Below are 19,430 nucleotides of genomic sequence, written 5' to 3'. Positions count from 1 at the left end.
CAAAGGCTTAGCCTGCAAATTTTGATCCCTGCTGACTGGGTTTTACTGACCATAGAAATAAAGTCTCTGGTTCCTTCCTGCATCCTGTACATGCGGCACCAGCTCACATCGAATTTTCATGTGATTTTCAAAGACAGATGAAGTAAAACATGAAAAACGGTTAGTGTCGGATAGATAGTGGATGTTTTCCATTCATTCAGAGACCATTAAGGAAAGTGGATAGACCAGTAAATCGAAAATAAACCTGTGACCTTTGAGCTAGAAACCAAGATCCCGAACCATTAATCTACCACCACCACCTGGACGGAGAAACCATTGTGTGCTTCAGCAAATATGAAAACTTGACTATATTTCATTCCAAAGCCATCTGTGATTCCAGTCTTGGGAAGATTACGACGGCTCCAGAAGGTCGATGAGCGAGTTAGTTTAGATCTGCAAGGCCACAGAACCTAGAATACATGATACCGAAGAGTAAAGCACCCAGCAGAAGACGAAACACAGACGACTGCGATAAATCGTAACGCATAGACACGTTTGTCACTTCTTTAGGAAATCAAAATTGAAATCTTTTTATTGTACAACAATCAAGCAAACACTGAATAAAAAAACATACATTGATAAACAGATCGACAATGAAAATAAACGGAAGACAGACAGTCGAGACGTACAGCCTGTATGTCGCCTGTCGTCACTTCAAGGCCTCGGACCGAAACAAAACAGAGAGAGAAAATAGCACAAAGAAAACGATAAAACCCCAACTATCAGAGCGATCGTCGCTGCTTTCGGCGAGCGTTTCTCTATACTCCAACTCTCTCATGTCTGTTGCTTTGGTGAAAAACAGAATTGTAAACTTTTAAAGACTTTGAAGGAATGGAAGGTTACAATCGCATACATTTCTGATTTGATATTTTTGTAGGTCATGTTTGGAATGTTCCTCAGTAAAATACGATAAAGTCTTAAACTGGCCTCTTTCAGTAACTAAACAACAATATACTTTATGTAAAGCAAAACATTTTCAATTTTCGGAAACTTCACGAAACAATAAAATTATGATTAAAATGCTAACAAAACTACAACTACACCAAAATACAAAACACATAGAACCCTGTTCAAGCATTCACATCTCATGTACGAAAGAAACTTGAGAAATCACATACTGTATGTAACATACTACATACACACCTGGGCCAAAGACTGTGCTTATTGCATTTCTTGTCAACCCGGCAACTGGCTCAAAACTACTAAAGTCCAAATCTCAAAAGCTACCATGTCGAATTATTTTGACTTAAACACAAACTGTGGTCTCGACAGAACGTTCACTTATGAACCATTCATAGTACAAATATCAATCTTACAGCTTCATCTAAAGCTTACCACAGTCATTTTCGTTGAACTTGAGGAAATTTTGTATGATGTTCATTTTTCAGAGGTAACTGGATATTGTGTTTTCCGGCTCGACATCTGCTTTGGTAGATAGCTACATTTGGTAAAGTTCGTGAACACCGACCACACTAATCAGGAGTTTTACATTCAACGTTGTCATGTAATAAATACATTTGATAACAAACAACAGCACACACTAATACAAAATAGGTATTCATAGACTGACAGGAGGCGTGGCTTATGTCCTTGAGGTGGATCTGTTGGCTAGCCAGGGGTTTGATTGGTTGTGCAGGAGTACAGTACCGCCTTAAACAGCAGTGGAAGCTGCTCCAGAGGAAGTAACATCATCTTTCCTGCAACCAATGATTACGCAATTAACATTCAGAGCTTTTGTTGTAGTTATATAGAAGAACTTTTGCAAAGCTGCAGTCTGTAAATTTTGCCTCTCTATCGCCATTAGTGCTGTCAAGTGATTAATCGCAAATAAATGCCATCCAGATTAAAATGTTTGTATTTACATTATATGTCTGTGTACTGTGCATATTCATTTTGAATTTATAAACACAAAAACACACATGGATAAATTTAAGATTTTTTTTACAATTAAATAAACGTTTATATATCATTTCAATTATTGGTAAATAAATATAAACAAATACACCTAAATATGAACAAGTATGTTTATGTTTTTGTGTTAATAAATAATAAACTCAATATAAAATCGCTAGTTACTTTATGTACTTATATTTATGCAAGTAAGTCAAATGACGTCAAACCATCATTACATGCAGACCAGTATCGGACCGTTCAAATCCTTATTTGAGACACATTAAAACATATTTTCTCAAATGCTAATTTTTGTTTATTTAACCAATGAAAAAGATATCATCTCTCTAAACAACAATATTATACTCATATGAACTGAACTTTGAAGGATTTTTTAATAGCTTGAATGCTATTGAATATTATAATTACACTTGAATATTTCAATCAGATATTCATATTTTTCTGTCAATGACAAAATTTGGCATGTAACTAGAAAAATTAACTAGCAAACGTGGTAAAATACTCAAAGATTGTTTGTAATTATTCTATACTGTAATGCTGTACGCACATTGTACTTTGTCTATTTATACAGTTTATCCTATTGTATAATAAGTACACCGGTTTTTATTTAAGTATGCGAAAAACCTTTTTTACATTCATGCATTTGGCATATGCTTTTATCCACAGCAACTTTGAGTGCATTTACATTTTATCAGTATGTGTGTTCCCTGGAAATCAAACCCACAACATTTTGCAATGAAAAACATCTTATCGTACTCTCAACCACACACACAGGTTTACACACCTGAGATGTGGCGGATCTCAGAGAGGCACGTGATGATGTCATTGAAGTGTTTGGGCCGGTGTGGGTGGAGTCTTTCTGTCAGGTCCCGGCACACAGACCAATAACGCTCACTCAGCTGTTCCAGCGTGGGTGTGTTGCACAATCCTACTGTATCTGCAACACAAACATACACACACACTTTACATTACATGCATTTGCAATAAACAGAGATACTGAACTGTATCACAGTAGCAAAACAGTCAGTGTGTAAATTCATGTGTGTGTTACCCCGGCTGAGGAACATGATGGTCTTCAAACAGCAGTACTCCTCATTGCTGATGTTCAGTCGATGAAACTTGCGGAAGAGAAAATTTAAGCTCTCCATGACTTCCATGGAATCCTCACCAAACCTGCACACGGGCAATAATATATATAAATATAACAATACAGATAATGCAAAATTAATAATACTGACAAGTGACAACAACACAACAGCCATTACAACATCAACGTGAACCACAAATTCAGAACAAACGGATTTCACTGTGGATGAAGCATTCCAGCTTGATAAAACAATATTGATGTGTATCAAATAATTTCCTTGTTGATAATACACACACACACACGTTCACAGACACTACTCACCCCTGTCGCATCAGACTAGATGGTGTGTACTGCTGTGTGATATTGGCCAGTTCTCCCAGTATCTGTTTGCTGTGCAGCGTCAGGGAGGAGAGGAGGATGAGCTGGTGCCATGATGCACCCAGTAAAAGTGTGCAGTCTTTGATGGTCAGATCGCTGTAGAAGGGCAAACGCTTTATCCAGACGATCTGTCGGAATAACAGCTCATCGGCTAAACGACACAACAGAGCCGAAACCTCTGACTGACTCACGCTATACCTGAGAGAGAGAAAGAGAGGGACAGAGAGAGAATTGTTTAACAACAAACATAACAAACATGTTTAAGGGTTCTCCATAATAGAGACAAAGAGAAGTTTAGACTATCATCTACCTACATTATTGACCTCGATTCCAACCAATAATGTTGTTATAGTATAAACAAGTATTTGAAATGATACACATATAGGATTACATTTTGTGAAATCACTGATCTATTTGACATCTTTCGAGGTAAACTGAATGAAAAATGATTAAAAAAAAGAATGTTATTGCTCCCATACCAAGTAACATTAGTGATAAAATAGATGTTGCAATTGTGTTTGTAAGGCACATATATGAAGCTTTACCATAAAAAAAATGAAATTGAACGCAAAAGTTTCATTTGTTAAGGGTTGTGAGTGTCTTACCCCTCCTCTATGATCATTGGTGTACTAAGGGGCGTCAGGTCTTCTGCAGCGAGAAGCTGCGCTGATAATGCGCGTGATTGCGTCTTCAAGAGACTGCCAGTAGAGGACAGTAAAGGATATTTACACAAGAGGAACGTGTGTGAGTGAGAAAGCTGTGGACTGCTGCATTGATCTCTACAGGACACAGAGTATGTGTTCATCTCCACAGACCGACTATACAGAGAGAGAGAGAGAGAGAGAGAGAGAGAGAGATATTGCATCATATGGGCATACATCATGTGCATGAACTCACTTTATATTAATATGATTCTGTAAAAATGTACAAATGAATCTTCATTTGGAAACCTTTATGTGACATATTTCCAAGTGAAACAGAAGATTTAAAGTAAAATCAGTAATAGATTAAAATCCCTACATGGGTATTTAAATGGGCTAGGTTTGGATGAATCCCGGTGGCACAAATACAGTCAATTTCACGTAATAGCTGCTAAAAACTGTTTGTCCCCAGCACAAAAAAAAGAACAGACACAGATCAACGTGTCAGTGTGTAACTGCGTTCGAACATCTCGTTCCCATTGGGGTCACACCTGGTTGACAGCGTGGAGAGAGATAAGGTCTGTCCGCCCTCGGAGATACTGTTGCCAGGTGAACTGTGGTTACTGTAGCCGGGGCTCCATGTATCTGATTCAGCGCCTTCTTTAAACTCCTGGCCAGACATAATTCGTTCGATCTCCTCCAGCGAAATCTACAAAGAGTCAGAAAGGGAAATGGAGAATATCTGTGCTGAATGAAGTCTCTTTAAATCAATCAATAGCGCTTCGTCAGAATGACTGTGTCTGAAAATCGGTCAATAAGCGTTGAATGAAGAGTTTGTTTGCGTCGTTCTATTGCAAACTGTTAAGGAGAAACTATGAGGCTGGCGTCGTCTCGTTCTTCCTATTTTCATCAATAAGAGACGTGCGTTCAGCGTCGGTACAGTGGGTTCTCAAGTGCAACCCGATTATTGTGTGTTTGTTAGGGAGCGAGAAACAAATAATTGCATTAACGAACACAGTTTGGCTCCAGCAGACCTATGCACTCAATTATCAAGGACACAAAGACATAGCATGCACATCCCAAAATGCTTCATCTACCTACACTGTATACAGTCTTCTTATGAGGAAGAGGGAGCGAGCGAGAGATAGATAGCAGGACGGTTTCTATTTGTGTAAAAGAATTGATTTGGCCTTCAGGATCTATTCTGTCCTGTTCTCAGCCTTCACTCTGCACTCAGCGATAACACACGCATGAGACGTGAGCAGAAGGAGAGACGTCTTGGAGGACTTCAGGTTCAATACTGCTGGAATGTACTGGGATTGTTTACAGAAGAATGAACGATCACATCAGTTCAGGCTTATACATAAACGAACTAAAACTTGAAGCAAAAAAGGACTCCAAGTGGTGCTTTATTTTAAAGAACCTCGAACCCTCACATGAAGGTTTCAATGAGGCCAAATTTTCTTTGGAGGACAATAACTCCAGATTCATACATCTCCACAGTTTTAATGATCTCATTGTCTCTCAAATAAATGTATGATCACATTGTGCTCAAATTTGCCAGGGCACCACAATCTCCAAACAAAAGTCAGATATTTTAATAAAAACTCCCAAATTTGATGCGTATGCTGCGCACGTACCTGGCCTGAAGTAAACTTTTGGTCTGAGTTTGTTGATCTGCATTGCTGGTGGCTCATAATATAACGATTAATATTAATTTTTTCACTTATTTTTATTGTATCATGATTGTATTTAATAAACAATATTTTGAATTTTATTGTATCTAATAAAATATAAATTGATGGGTCATGTAACTTTGTCGCATTTAAATTTAGCAAAGTAAAGGTTCTTCTGCGGGTAACCCAAAATAATACTGGGTAAAGATACTTTTAATTTGCTAGCTATTGTAATTTACTTGTTATTTTTGCTTGCTAGTATTTGGTAATAATCTGCGGGGACTCGCACACACACGTTCATTTATCCGTCTAAATTGGGATGTTCTATCTGGATCTTACCTGTACCGGTCCAATGGTTTTGTTTCTGCCTCCAGGCATCCCGTCTTCTCTGATGGCTGATGGAAGGAGGGCAAGAGTTAGATACCGTATTTAATAGGGTAAATTAAAATACTATACATACTAATTTGATGACCAGTATATTTGACAAAATGTGCAGAATACAGCAGAGCACATTGTGATAAATAAAACATCCCACAATGCAATTTTTTAAAAGTAGTATGTGACGTGAAATAATTGGTTCAGTACTACGCTTTGTTTTATGTATATTTCACGTTTTGACTAATGTTGTATATTAATTTATATACACAAGAACATTTGCATACTATACACAGTGTAAAAAACATTATTGTGTAAATGACAGTGTAAATGCACTAATGTACTGCAGGACAAAGTTATTTTAGTTTACTAAAATTGAAATCAAATAAAATATTGACCTAAAAATTATTGGAAAAAAATAACTCAAGGTTAATAGAAATGTAAGAAAAGTAAGTTTTAAGCAGTAAAATTATAATAATAGACAAAAAATAAAATAAAGCTAAAATAAAAAAATATTTATCTTATATAGCAACATTAAAAATAAACCAATAAATTATAAAATGACAAAAACATGTACCAAAATTGCTAAAACTTAAACAAAAAAATTAAAGCTAATTTGAAATATTAATAAAACTAAATAAAACTAAAATCAAAACTTTAATAAATCTGCTGCAGAAGTGGTAAGGGTGTGAAAATATCTAGAAAGAAAAGATATGCTGATTGTTGGAAGACCAACAGCACCCTCTGCTGCACAAAATAAGTATGTAAGTCTGAAACATACAGATTAAACATTTGTATTGTAGTTGTGGGTGTGTCAATTTAAGAAAGTAAATAAAAGAGGCAAAAGGGGGCGAGAGAGAGAGAGAGAGCGAGAGAGCGAGAGAGAGAGAGCGAGAGAGAGAGAGAGAGAGAGTGTGTGTGTGTACTTTGGATCAAGAATTTTGTTATCAGCACCAGGAGAGCATCTTTCACGGTTTTACATGCAGCGATGCAACCCAGATCTACAAGGTGATATCTGTGTTTTGTCTCTTCAGGCATGCTCAATACATCCCTGATCCTTATCACCAAATTTACACAGCAGGAAGATTCAGATCTGTGCCACTAATAAACCAGCATCAAAGACCAGGCAAGAGGGACAGCTTTAGGAAGCGCATAAATAAATATTAAAGGCATACAGAAAAACAAAACTTGTTAGAAGCAGACATGCGTTTACACAAAGAACACTGTTGTATAATTAGGGTAAAATTATAATTTAGAACACATGCGTGTTAAAAGAGAAGGAAAGAAAAACAGGAGGGTCAAGATTTTTTGGAGGGGATCAACTAGAGACGCATGTGACACAAAGTCAGTCTGTTAAGATGTATGTTTGCTCATGCCCAATTCACTAAAGACAAGATTTGCTTTAAATTAACATCACCTGTGTGTGTGTGTGTGTGTGTGTGTCTGTGTATGCATTGCTTAGTGGATGTGTCTCTCACCCTTGCGGTTCATTCCCATCTGCAGGCATTTCTGCAGTCTGCAGTACTGACAGCGGTTTCGTTGTTTGCGTGACATCTGGCAGTTCTTGTCTCTGTTGCAGCGATAGACACGTTTGTTGCATATACTGCGTTTAAAGAAGCCCTTACATCCTTCACAGGAAATGATGCCGTAATGAAGCCCGGACGCCCGGTCTCCACAGATCAGACACCAGCGCTGCTCATCCACATCTTCTACAGAGAGAGAGAGATAAATGGGGAAGTTTCATTAAACGTTAATTCGCATCTTGAAATCTTTCACTGTGTAAACTAAATTTTTGATCTTATCTCATTTCATTCGGGGGTCAGTAAATAAAAAATTATGAATATAAAAAATAAAATTGTCTATATTACACAAGAGCATCAGTGCGGTCATCAGCCCAAATTCTGACAAAATAATCAAGAAATTTACTCTAAAGTGACACCCAAAAATGGTTATTATTTGGAAATAAAGAGGTTTCAAGAATTTGACCCTAAAAAGTCAATCTAAACCTGCATACACCTGTACTTCTGTGCCATATTATAGTAGGTTAATCAGTGTTTACAGAGAAAGCATAACACTTTACACTTAAAGAAAGTTACTGAAGTTCTTATCTAAATCTCAATGCTGCAGAGATGTGGATTATCCTAACAGAGCGACGCACATGAGCATATCCGCAACACCTTCTGCTGTCTATTCCACTAAAGTTTCATGAAGAGCTTTGAAATGACTTACAGCTTCATGCCGTGTTGACCCAGATTCACTGTAAACTAAAGAGAGCTTGAGGAGGCGGTTGACAGGAAGAGAAAGAAAGAGAATGTGTCATCTTCCTCCAGCTCCCTGTCAATTGACGCCTTGACACACAGAACTTTTCTGTATAAAGCATTTCTGTCAGAGGTCATGGGTGAACAGGAATCATTGAAAAATGACATTTTCTTGCAATTGAGGGCTGTGAAATTAATCGAAAATTAATCCTAATTTTTGGCCAAAATAATCGAAGTAAACAATTTTTGTGCCGCATTCCATTTTTTCTTGTGGTATATATTTCTGTGCTCAATACTCTCCCCGAAGGTTCGTATAGGTTTTGGAAAGTTTTTTTCGAACATGGAAAACTGTTACGTGACAACTTTTCTTAGTCCTTAATTGAGCAATTCCCAGAAAAGCACACCCACGGCAAGGCGAACGAAATAGCCCGCCCATGCGTCAACCAACGAGCGATAGGAAGTCCTATTGATAAGCACCTATAAGTGCTTATCAAGATCGGCTGCGCTGCGTCAAGGTTTAGTGCAATATACTTTGTTTCGTATATTAAACTTGAATCTTGGATATAAGCTTAGTTGGGATAATAAAAAATAATAATGTATCAAACCAGTTTAATTTAGTCTAATATATATGGGCCAGATAAGCAGCAGTGTAGACTGTATTTGACCAGACTGAATTGGCGAATCACTTGAAACCATCTGAATCAATTGATTCAATAGGATGAATTGAATTCTCAAGGTTAAACTGAATGAACATATTCCTTTCATGAATGTGCTGTTAAGCTGTAGGGGGCGCGGGTGAGCTAAGGGTCACAGAGAGGTCTTCGAAAAGCCCGAGTGTGTCATAAACGGTACAAAAAGCACTCAACCCAACCCTGAACTCTGCAGCCATTTTACAACCACCAAGAAAGCTGTGTGTTTGTGAGGGCAAAGCATTGTTGAGGATCAGGTCACGCACAGGTCAAACTTTATAGCAAACCGGAACTGTGGAGCACTCAGTTTTAAAATCGAACAGTGTGACAAATGTACACACACACACACACACACTTTTGACGACAGCAAATACTGTGCAGTATACAGTAAGCCCTTTATACAAAACATTCATAGAATCTCCTGATCAGAGTTTTTACAGTCACAATGTTGATGATGGAGTAAGTGAATTATCGATGATGCTGGCCAACATCATTCGTGTCAGTCACCATCAGCATCACAAACAAAATCTCTCCATCTTGCTCACTGTGTCTCTTGTTAATATTGTTCTAGATCTGTCAGCGTGTTCATGCCTTCTGCGTTTACAGGCAATGAAGGTCAGAAGAGTCTGTTTTTAGCTGGCTCACTCAAAATAAAACTCCTGTCATCATCTATTAACACTCCTGTCGGTCAAACGGGTTCAATGTTTTTTGGTTACCAACATTCTTCAAAATATCTTCTTTTGCAGAAGAAAGAAAGTCATAGTGGTTTGGAATGACATGCGAGAGTAAATATTGAACGATTTTTCACTTTTTCTCTTTAATAAGCATTGACAGCTTAATAAAATACTCAAGCTCAATAAATGGATTTGTCTTATCCCTCTTATAGAGTCAAGAGTCATTTTAATCTGAAACACAATGTGTTTCACCATATTTTCACTCCCATTTCGTTTGGTTTCAGAAACACCTGATTTGTGTGTAAGCATGCACGTTGACCTACTTAACGCATGTTGTGCGAGAAAAGGATTACGGGAATTATTAGGGGCAACAATGTCATACAAACCCATTCAAGCAAAACAGATATAATCGCACATCACTAAAAAGTACAAACACTTAAGAACAAAGGATGTTTTTGCAGGTATTACACAAGCCTGTGTTTCCTATGCCTGGTGTTTCATAGCAGTGCCAGCACGTGTGATTAAACCGCCCGATGGCAAAATATATCCATCTGCCAGATCTCTCCCACTTTTATCATCATATCTCTTTCATCAATTATTCCCAGGAGTGTTTTTCTTCTTCAAATCATCTCACTAGTCTTTCTCCCCGTCAGCACCGTACGCCTTTCTCTCAGTCTACCGACTAAGCAAATTAACTACTCCTTGACCAATCGAAGAGCTCCGAATCAGAACGTCAGCAATCTCAGCCAATCAACACCCGGAACTCAATCCACATGGCCAAATTTGCTGTGGCACATCAGCTGGGTCATATATAGTTCATCTCAAATATGAAATATCTCAAATTCACAATAAGGATGCCAGCTCGAGTGTGACTCATCCAGCAATAAGAATAGACATTGATTATTATTTTCTGTCTTCTGTAGTCTTATTTATCCGATAACCGTCAGCGTGACACAAGTGTCGTACTTATCGTCAGGTAAATACATCATCAGATGTCAAGGTAAGATTCTTTCAGTTCATCTTTCTTTTCCTGGAAGTATTTTGCTGTCTGTCTTACTCTGTGCATGTTTAATTTCTTTCTAAAGTTGATTTTTGGGCTCATTTCTGTTTAATTCTTTGATGCACTGGTGCAGTTCTATTTTAATAAGTAACAAAACTACAAATGATTGCAATAATTAAAACATTTTAGATTCTAACTTTTATAATGCTATATACTTTTATTAAAACAGCATCTTAACCCACCTGAAGCTAAAGCCCTGACTAAAACTCACTGTGATGCAGTGATGATGTCAGGAGGTATTTTCATTTTGTACCGAATGATTACTTTTTTAGTTGTGCAAATTCGTTTAAAATAATACCTTGGTCCATATATTAAAAGATGGCATTACCATTGTAATACAATTGTACTTTTTGATTAGTGACAAAAGATTTCGTGCCCTTTATATCAATAATTTGTGATATAATGAAATATAGTTTATTAATATAGAAACATAGTTTATCTTATCAATGACCTAAAAACTTTAACTTTCCACGAGAGAAAGAAATAGGAAATGTAATTCTATCAACATTTTTCATAGCAAGTAAAAATTACACCAAAAATTTTAATGTTTGCATTTTGATTCTGCAACCATTATATTACAGCATAACTTTACAGAGCATCTTACAATAGCAGATATTTACACAACATTTATGACTCTCTCAATTGGGCTCTGGACGCTTCCAGTGTCACACATGCATATAAAGGTGTAGAATCAAAAATGTAGAATTACAAATCTCGGTGAACCATCTTGAGAACCAAAAAGCATTTGACTTTTCACCATGCAAAGGCAGACCCACACCATTTCTCCTGGTGCATTCTGGGAACATTCAACGCTGTCGGTGAGTTTGGACATGCCTAAGAAACCATCGACCGTTGGATGTGCCTTGAGATTACCACATGCGACACATCCACAAACAAAATAGGCATTAAAACGGAGAGTTTCCTCATTACTACAGCTGCGCTATACATTCATTGTTGTCGTTGGGTTTAACATGAGAGCGACTCACTGACCAATGAGTGCAAACTGCAGTAGAAACATTGTAGCAACCCCTTAAAACTTGCACAAACAGGTAACAAATTCTCTAACTAAGCACAGAACCACCATAACCGTAAGGTAAGAAACGCTGCATGCCCCATTTTTCTCCCTGAATACTTGATACTGATTGGTCAATATATTTTGGTTTACCAATAGCTAAAGAGCACGTTTGGCCAGACTAGTTTCTTGTTTCACTTTACATTATCCTTTTCTACATCTATATCACCAAAACACCAGTCACAAGACAAGAATTCCAGGTTGTTGACATATTGTTCCTGAACTCCTGACCTAACTTTGACTCCTCTGTGACAGGGATGAAGGTGATGTCATCAGCGTGCCGTGTATGTGTGTGCTCTTTCGCCACTTTACGGCTTAATTGGTTTCTCACATAAATCAACTGCTTTCTTGAACAATGTACAGCCCTGACTTGTACAGCTTTACAACTGTGTGTATGTGTGTGTGTGTGTGTAAAGTAAAGGCAGCTGATGATCAGAAGCTACTGAACTGATTTTGACCCCTAAAACTTGCACTTTTAACCAGTGTTTTGAAAAACAGAGATCTCTGTGGTTTACCCTGCTGGTGATACTCCAGAACTACAAAAAAGTATTTAAGGGATATTTCACAGGCAAAACAAATTTTCCCCATGTTTTACACACCCGTAACGCATCCTAACTGAATATGACTTTCTGTTTGAATGAATAATGCTGTTGAAGTAATAAAAACGCGTATCATTTTACTTCTAAGTGGTAGAATGGGAGTGAATGGGCGTCGGCTTCTTGCAGCTCCAAAAAGTGCATCTATCCATCAAAGAACTGCTTGACATCATCTCTATAAAGGTCTCGAATCAATGCATTTGTTTAAGAAAAAATGTCTGTATTGACGGCGCAATTTTTTCAGCCAAATGAGGCAGTAAGTTCCGCATTTTTCGTATTGCTCCAATCTCCTCTGCCCAGGAGCTTTTGTCGCCTGGATTTGCAGATGGATGCACTGTTGGAGCTTAAAAAGGTCGACGCACATCCACTCCCATTCTACCGCCTGGAAGTAAAATCATACGTGGTATTGTAACTTCGACTGCATTATTCCTCAAGAAGAAATTCATATTCAGTAAGGATGCCTTGAGAGTGAGTAAAACATGGGGAATGTTTGTTTTGTCCGTGAAATATCCCTTTAAGACCATAGAGTTGCAACACAAACACATACAGGAAAAATATGACGAAGATCTATATAAAACAATAACATTTTCTTTTTGTCTAAAGTCGTGTCTCCTAAATCCAATCCTAAAGGATATCTAAAGAAAATCTACACATCTTCAATGTTTAATAAGATGTAAAGCAGACACAAATAGCAATAATATGTATGTTCGTGTATATGACCAGATCTCACCTGTATCAACCTGTAGTGAGTTCTCTTCATAAAAACCTGCAGATGAGAGAGAAAGAGAATGAGAAAAGATATCAAAAAAGCAAGAACCCAAGAGAGCTGTGAGAGGCTTAATAGAGAGTGAGTGAAAGTCATATACTTTAAGAAACTATTTAAAAATCAGTTTTACTCATTTTTAAATGTATTATTTATAGGTATGTGTTTAAGTAAAATGATCATTTTAGTTATTTCATTTGTTTTCTGTGAACTACTAACAGCATTTCTACCAAATTACAAATCATTTTTTTGCCATTTGCATTGATTTGCAGAACTTGAAAACTGGAGAAACGATGCTCTGTATTTTTTCAGACTTCAAATAGGCAACTGCAAAGAAAACAAGTTCATATTCACTTTTAAGCAATACAACAGTTATGAATATACATGTATTTAGGAAAATTTTCTAGAATCATTTTCTAACTTAATTTTTATTTCGTTTTTATTGGATTTTTATCACAGTTTTCATGTGTCTTGTTATTCTGCCAGTCTTTCACTTGGCTTTCGGGTGATCTTATGTCACTCCTGAGGTTTGATTTTCTTGAAATTCAAGAGCCATTGGACTGGAATGGGCACAATACACCAATAAATGCTATTTAAATGAACATTTTGAATGATCTCTTATTTTTTTTTCTCTGGCTATATGTTTCACATTGTTTCAAAATGACTATTTTGACATTTGAATCACCTGAAACTTTTAAATTCATCACATGTACAAACATGTAAAAAACATGAATAAAAAACATCAAGTGACTTTCGGTAAACATTCCATCTGGACTTTATTTATACATCTAAATTAAAGCAACTACTTTGTAGTTTTTTCTTTCAACAAGTTTTGAAGAAGTAGAATCTACTTGATTAACTCTATATTTATGTTTCTTTTAATTTTATTAATTAAATGAATCAGTTATTTTATTAATATAAATGATAAAACAGGATTGCGTATGAGTTAAAGCGATCACATTATGATTTAGTGTTGATGGTGAAATTCTGCATTTCACACAGAGACCCACAACAAAACCGTTGAGAAACACTGATCTACATTGTACATTCTTTATCGGATTCCTAAATTTCCATCTGTAAAAGAATTTTAGCCATAATCATCTTCTTGACACGTAATGATGAATGTTAAAAAGTACAAAAGAGGCACTCAAAAATGCCTGTGAACATCCTTCATACTTCCACGAACCCAAAGGAGACCTAAAACAGAGCGTCTTCTCTTACTTAAAACAACACTTTCTCTATCTATCTTTCTCTCTCTCAGATACACACACCCATCTGCCCAGTCATCTCACTTCTGTCCCCCAGGACACGACCCCCGCGACCTCCTCAAAATCCGCCACGTGTGTGTGTGATCTCGTCGGCACGCTGACAGCTGTGGATTTTTGATTTGGCACACGCGGGGCACCCCACACACACTCCAGCAGTCTTTGGCATATGGTGCGTCGGAACACACGCAAGCACCCGACCAACCTCAGCCTCCTCGAAGATAATCTAATATCTTTGATGGCTGAGGTCCGTTGGTATTGAACTACAGTAGCAAATACTCACCGTCTGGCAACTGTGCCACACACACACACGCAACTCTACTTCAACAGTATTAAGCTACAGATATGCTATATAGAAGCATATGGACATGTATAAAACACAGAACGTATGTCCAAATGGAATACAAGGCTTTATCTTTATTATGTGAAATTGTCTTTAAAATACATAAGCATTCTGGTATTTAGCGTAATTGTGTATGTTCTTGAAAGGGACAGTTCATGCAAAAATAACTATTCTTTCATCATTTACTCTCCCTTATGTCATTTCAAACCTGTATGACTTTCTTTCCTCACCAAAGAAGATACTTTGAAGAATGTTGATAACCAAACAACTTGGCTTGAACATATAACCACTGAAACATTTCTCCAAATATCTTCTTTTCTGTCCAACAGAAGATGACTTATACAGGTTTTAATCTAAATTTTGAATGGTAAGTACATGCCGATTTGTTTATTTTTTGGGTGAACTATCCCATTGCCAAGCATGCATGTTAATCTGCCGATTCAGCTCCATACTTATCGGTTGACTGTTAATAAATCGGAATTTATGATTGGCAAGCGACTGTTTGTGTGTTGAATTGCTATACACTGAAGCACACAAATCCACTAGCAGAAAGATAACCATCCAGGTACAGAGACAGTACACAAACACACACACTGACTTCAACAGCCCAGCCCACCCCCAAACCAAAGATCACTGCCCAGATGTCTTGTGTTCCACTTGACTGATAGGAAAGGGAGTTTCGGGGGGAGGATTGGTGTACAGATGTAGTGATATGTAACCTGAATATCCAATTATTTTCCATTTTCCAGGACTTCATTATTCAGATCCAAGAACACAAGAAACCGACCAACCCCCCCCAACTCCTGTTGCATCCCTGCTTATCATAACACGTGTGTCTGCGTGTGGTACTTTCTAAAGAAGTCAAACTGGGAGATAATAATTTAGTCGTTCTTTATTTTATTAATTACTTATTTGCTAGGCTACTTCCATATAATTGATATTGCCGATTTAGAGGATTAAGGACCTGAACAAATTTTGTACCTCATGTTTTACTTTAGCACACAACTCACACTACCTAATTTGTGCTACTACTTATAAAGCCTATTAAGACTAAAAAGTACACACAAAAAATCCCAAACATTTACACTTAAGTGTGCTTGTACGCTACATCATCATTACATTTCATTTTTATATTAAAGCACCGTATGGGATTCAAATTGCTTGAAATGGATTAAAATCTTGTTCTTGTTACAGACCCCTTCAGAAAACATTAGCAGGAGTGATCCAACACCGATCCAGAAGCACGTCCGGTTTCAAATTTTTACACAACACAAACATATGAACAAAATACGACCGACAGGATATGTATAACAGAATCAAAAAGTTAAACTTAAAAACTTTAAGATTTAATTATACTGAGAATAAAAATGAACAAGGAAGTGCTTCTGGACCAGTGTTTACGTCTGGCGAAGTGGTCTATAAACCCATAAAAAAAAAAACATTTATGGGGAAGCCAGAATCTACCTGTTCAAAATGTCAATCAAGGTTTCTAGGGCAACAACAGGGTCTAAACAAGGGGTCATGGAAGGGCCAGTGGCAGGGGGGTGTTTATGATCCCTGTGTGGGTGGGTGGACAGGAAGTTTATCATCAGTGTGTTTATGACATGTGTTTGTCTGTTTGTTTATTTGCGGGGGATGGGATCAACCAGAAAGGAAAACTCAAAGGCACATACATATACACACATTTCATCCAACATCAACCTGACAGTGCGGTAGTGTGTGGGAATTTGAGCTTGTGTGTGTGTATGTATGGTCCCTTGTGGGTTCGTACAAGTCTTGCGTAAACTGTAACTCCTTCCTCAAGAAGGTTGTAACATTGAATTTGTACTTTTAACACACATTAACACACATGTTGGCATCTCCTTCCTCTCTCGTCCTTTTTTTCTGCTCAGCGAGGTCAGTAAAAGGAGAGAGGTCACGCAGAAGTGAAAGGTCAAGGCTGTTGACTACAGTTGTATTCTGGTATGTGCAGTGACCAATGCGGACCTGGGAAGCGTTGCTATGACAATGCATGTAAGCCATCATAAAAGTAACTGTTGCGTTGATGAGCTATCTGTGAATTTAAAACAACAAATGCTTAGACTACATGTATACTGTAAGTCTTGCCAGCATTTGCCGTGTGCGTCATTTAGCCAAACAGATGCTGGACATGGAGCTGTAAAATCTGGCAGTCCTGGCAGCCTTTGTGTGCAAAAACCTGGTTGTGTGTGTGTGAGCGTTTCTTTTTCTTTCCTTTCTTGCACACATTCACACTGACAAACACAACCATGGACAAGTAAAACATGTGGTTTTAAAATGAAAAATACACAAAAATAGAGTATGGAGAGAATGCAAACGTTTTCATATTCACCATCTCAAAACTACAGACTTAAATAAAAATTTGAGCATCGTAGTTTCTTTAAAAAGTAAATGCCAAATCATTATCGCATTTGCATTACATATGATCTATCTTAGTCCAGTCATGAGCTCGATCTACCGGAATAGTCATGGGTGATTTGTAAGAGCTCTCCAAATCTCTGTATCACGCAGTTATAATAAAGTTATGTTTCACTTTAAAACATTCTGTACATTGTGCAATAAATGCAATATGCTGCCAATCTCAGTTGGCAAACTCCTCCCAACAAACTCAAATATGTTGTGATGGGGATTCAAGAAGACACATGAGAATGTATTTGCCTTCAGAACTAACAACTATATAAAGAAGAATAACCAATAGACGATAAAAAACAACACAGAAATTCAAATAAAACGGAACTTACTTGTTCCCCTTATTGCTTGTTATTTGGAATGGAACTCATTGGAATTCCTAAAGTTATCATCATCGTATGCTACAACGTACACGTGCCCTGAATCAATAGATTTCCAAAAGATAACCTGTTAACGTTACATATCGGGATTTCTTTTTCATAAACAGTCCCGATTAAAAATGCTGCATCTGGTTGTTTGATGCCATTGACTTGTTTTTGCGGCGCTAGAGGCTGATTCGCTCAAGTTCAAAAGTTCATCTTTTACGATTCCTCCTGGACGCGCATATAAAAACATTCCTCAGTAGAGCTTTAAAACCCTCACTGTCCCCAAACTCCAGCCCTGTACCCCCATTCATCACATCACACTAACATTACACTCCATGCGCGAAATAAACAGGCACAAAAACACAGATTAAAAGCATGCATTAACATCCGTAAAGGTGCATTGATGCTCTAAAACATATAGGTATTCGTGCATCTAAAAACTAGGGGAGATTAATAATAAAGAAGACATGACGCCCCCTAAACACACAAGTAAATGTTATGTTTATACGTGTGAATAAAAGTTTAAATGATCAGTAACTTGCCCCGTTTGGAGAAATCAAACCCGTTCGGTCGGTTCTCCACCTCCATCCTCCCGTAGATAAGTTCAGAGTGTCTCTCTCTGGTCCGCCTGCACTGACCTCTGCGAGCCCTCTCCTCTCCGAGCGCACGCGTCAAAGCGCTCAGCGTGAAAACACCTTGCTGTGGTCACATGACGACACGCCTCCGTGACGCCGTATGGAAAATGTAGTGCAAAGTTACAACGAAGGACTACAGATAGAAAATAGATGAGAGATAACTTACGTTTACTTTCGGTGCTTTAACTCGCAGCGTGGTTGGATAAAGAAATGTAATTCAATTAAATAATTCATCTTAAATAAAATAAAAATACATTTATCGCGAGTTTACTTTCCGGGAAATATGCGTTGTTTGTTTGTTAGCTTTCCTCTAGGTCAGTGGTAAGAGGTTGTGGGTTCGATCCCAGGGGATTGCAAATACCTATTTAAAATGTATAGGATAAAGCAATGTAAGTCGCTTTGGATAAAAGCGTCTGCAAAATGCCTAAATGTAAATGTAATGTAAATGTTGTTAACTTCCTCATGGCTTCGAAACGACAGCGCAATGCGCCTTTACCAGCTAAAGCTAAATATTCAGTTCTCTTATATAATGCAGTCTATACGAAAGTTTAAGTACAACTATGCATAGAAAGACGATCCTAGACGTCTGGGGGCCCTATAAACAAACCGTTGTTTGTCCCTTCATAGTTAAATTTCGAATAAACATAACTGTAAACTATAAGAAATAAAAACAATAAATAAATTAGCACACTTAAATGGATTAAAACTGAATGAAAAAAAGATTAAACTGACAGTTAGAACAATTAAGTTTAAAATTAAGATAAAATTTTGATTCTTTGGAAGAAACTAGCTTAAAAATACTCAAGAAAGCTAAGCGCTAACATATCAATAATTCTTTAAATGTGATGACACACAAATTACATACCGTCATTGGCAAACGAAATACAGTGTATTGAAGTGGTGAAGTGGTCATTTCTTTAAATACTATTGAAGTTAGAAACGTGTTTATTATTTTGTAGCATATGTTACTTACGAGACGGTCTATATATAAAAAGGATATTTCTAAATGATTCGTGTAATCCCCTAGTAATAAGAATAGCGTATAGTGTTTTTTTGGTACTCAAGGGGGCCCCCTGGTGTTGCAGAGGCCCTATGCAACATGCGCATTCCCATAACCAGCCCTTAAGCGGAGGATTGAAACGACTGCTTTAAATCGCTATAGGGAAAATAAAACAC

At 37.4% G+C, this 19,430-nt stretch overlaps 1 protein-coding gene across 1 annotated transcript; it reads right to left on the bottom strand.

Moving 5' to 3' along the window:
- Nucleotides 1-539: 539 nt before the first annotated feature.
- On the bottom strand, nucleotides 540-19,295 carry nr6a1b (nuclear receptor subfamily 6, group A, member 1b). The gene is given in 12 exon segments (XM_056731401.1): nucleotides 540-1,662; nucleotides 1,665-1,736; nucleotides 2,735-2,887; nucleotides 3,002-3,123; nucleotides 3,359-3,613; nucleotides 4,021-4,233; nucleotides 4,608-4,765; nucleotides 6,072-6,127; nucleotides 7,586-7,816; nucleotides 13,187-13,222; nucleotides 18,162-18,340; nucleotides 19,228-19,295. Coding segments are annotated over 11 exon segments (1,383 nt in total). The 5' UTR covers nucleotides 18,208-18,340; nucleotides 19,228-19,295; the 3' UTR covers nucleotides 540-1,621.
- Nucleotides 19,296-19,430: the final 135 nt, after the last annotated feature.

Source organism: Triplophysa dalaica, chromosome 19, assembly GCF_015846415.1.
Source record: "Triplophysa dalaica isolate WHDGS20190420 chromosome 19, ASM1584641v1, whole genome shotgun sequence".
Taxonomy (NCBI): domain Eukaryota; kingdom Metazoa; phylum Chordata; class Actinopteri; order Cypriniformes; family Nemacheilidae; genus Triplophysa; species Triplophysa dalaica.
The sequence above is the reverse complement of the archived record's forward strand: the minus strand, read 5'-3'. Positions and strand labels throughout refer to the sequence as shown.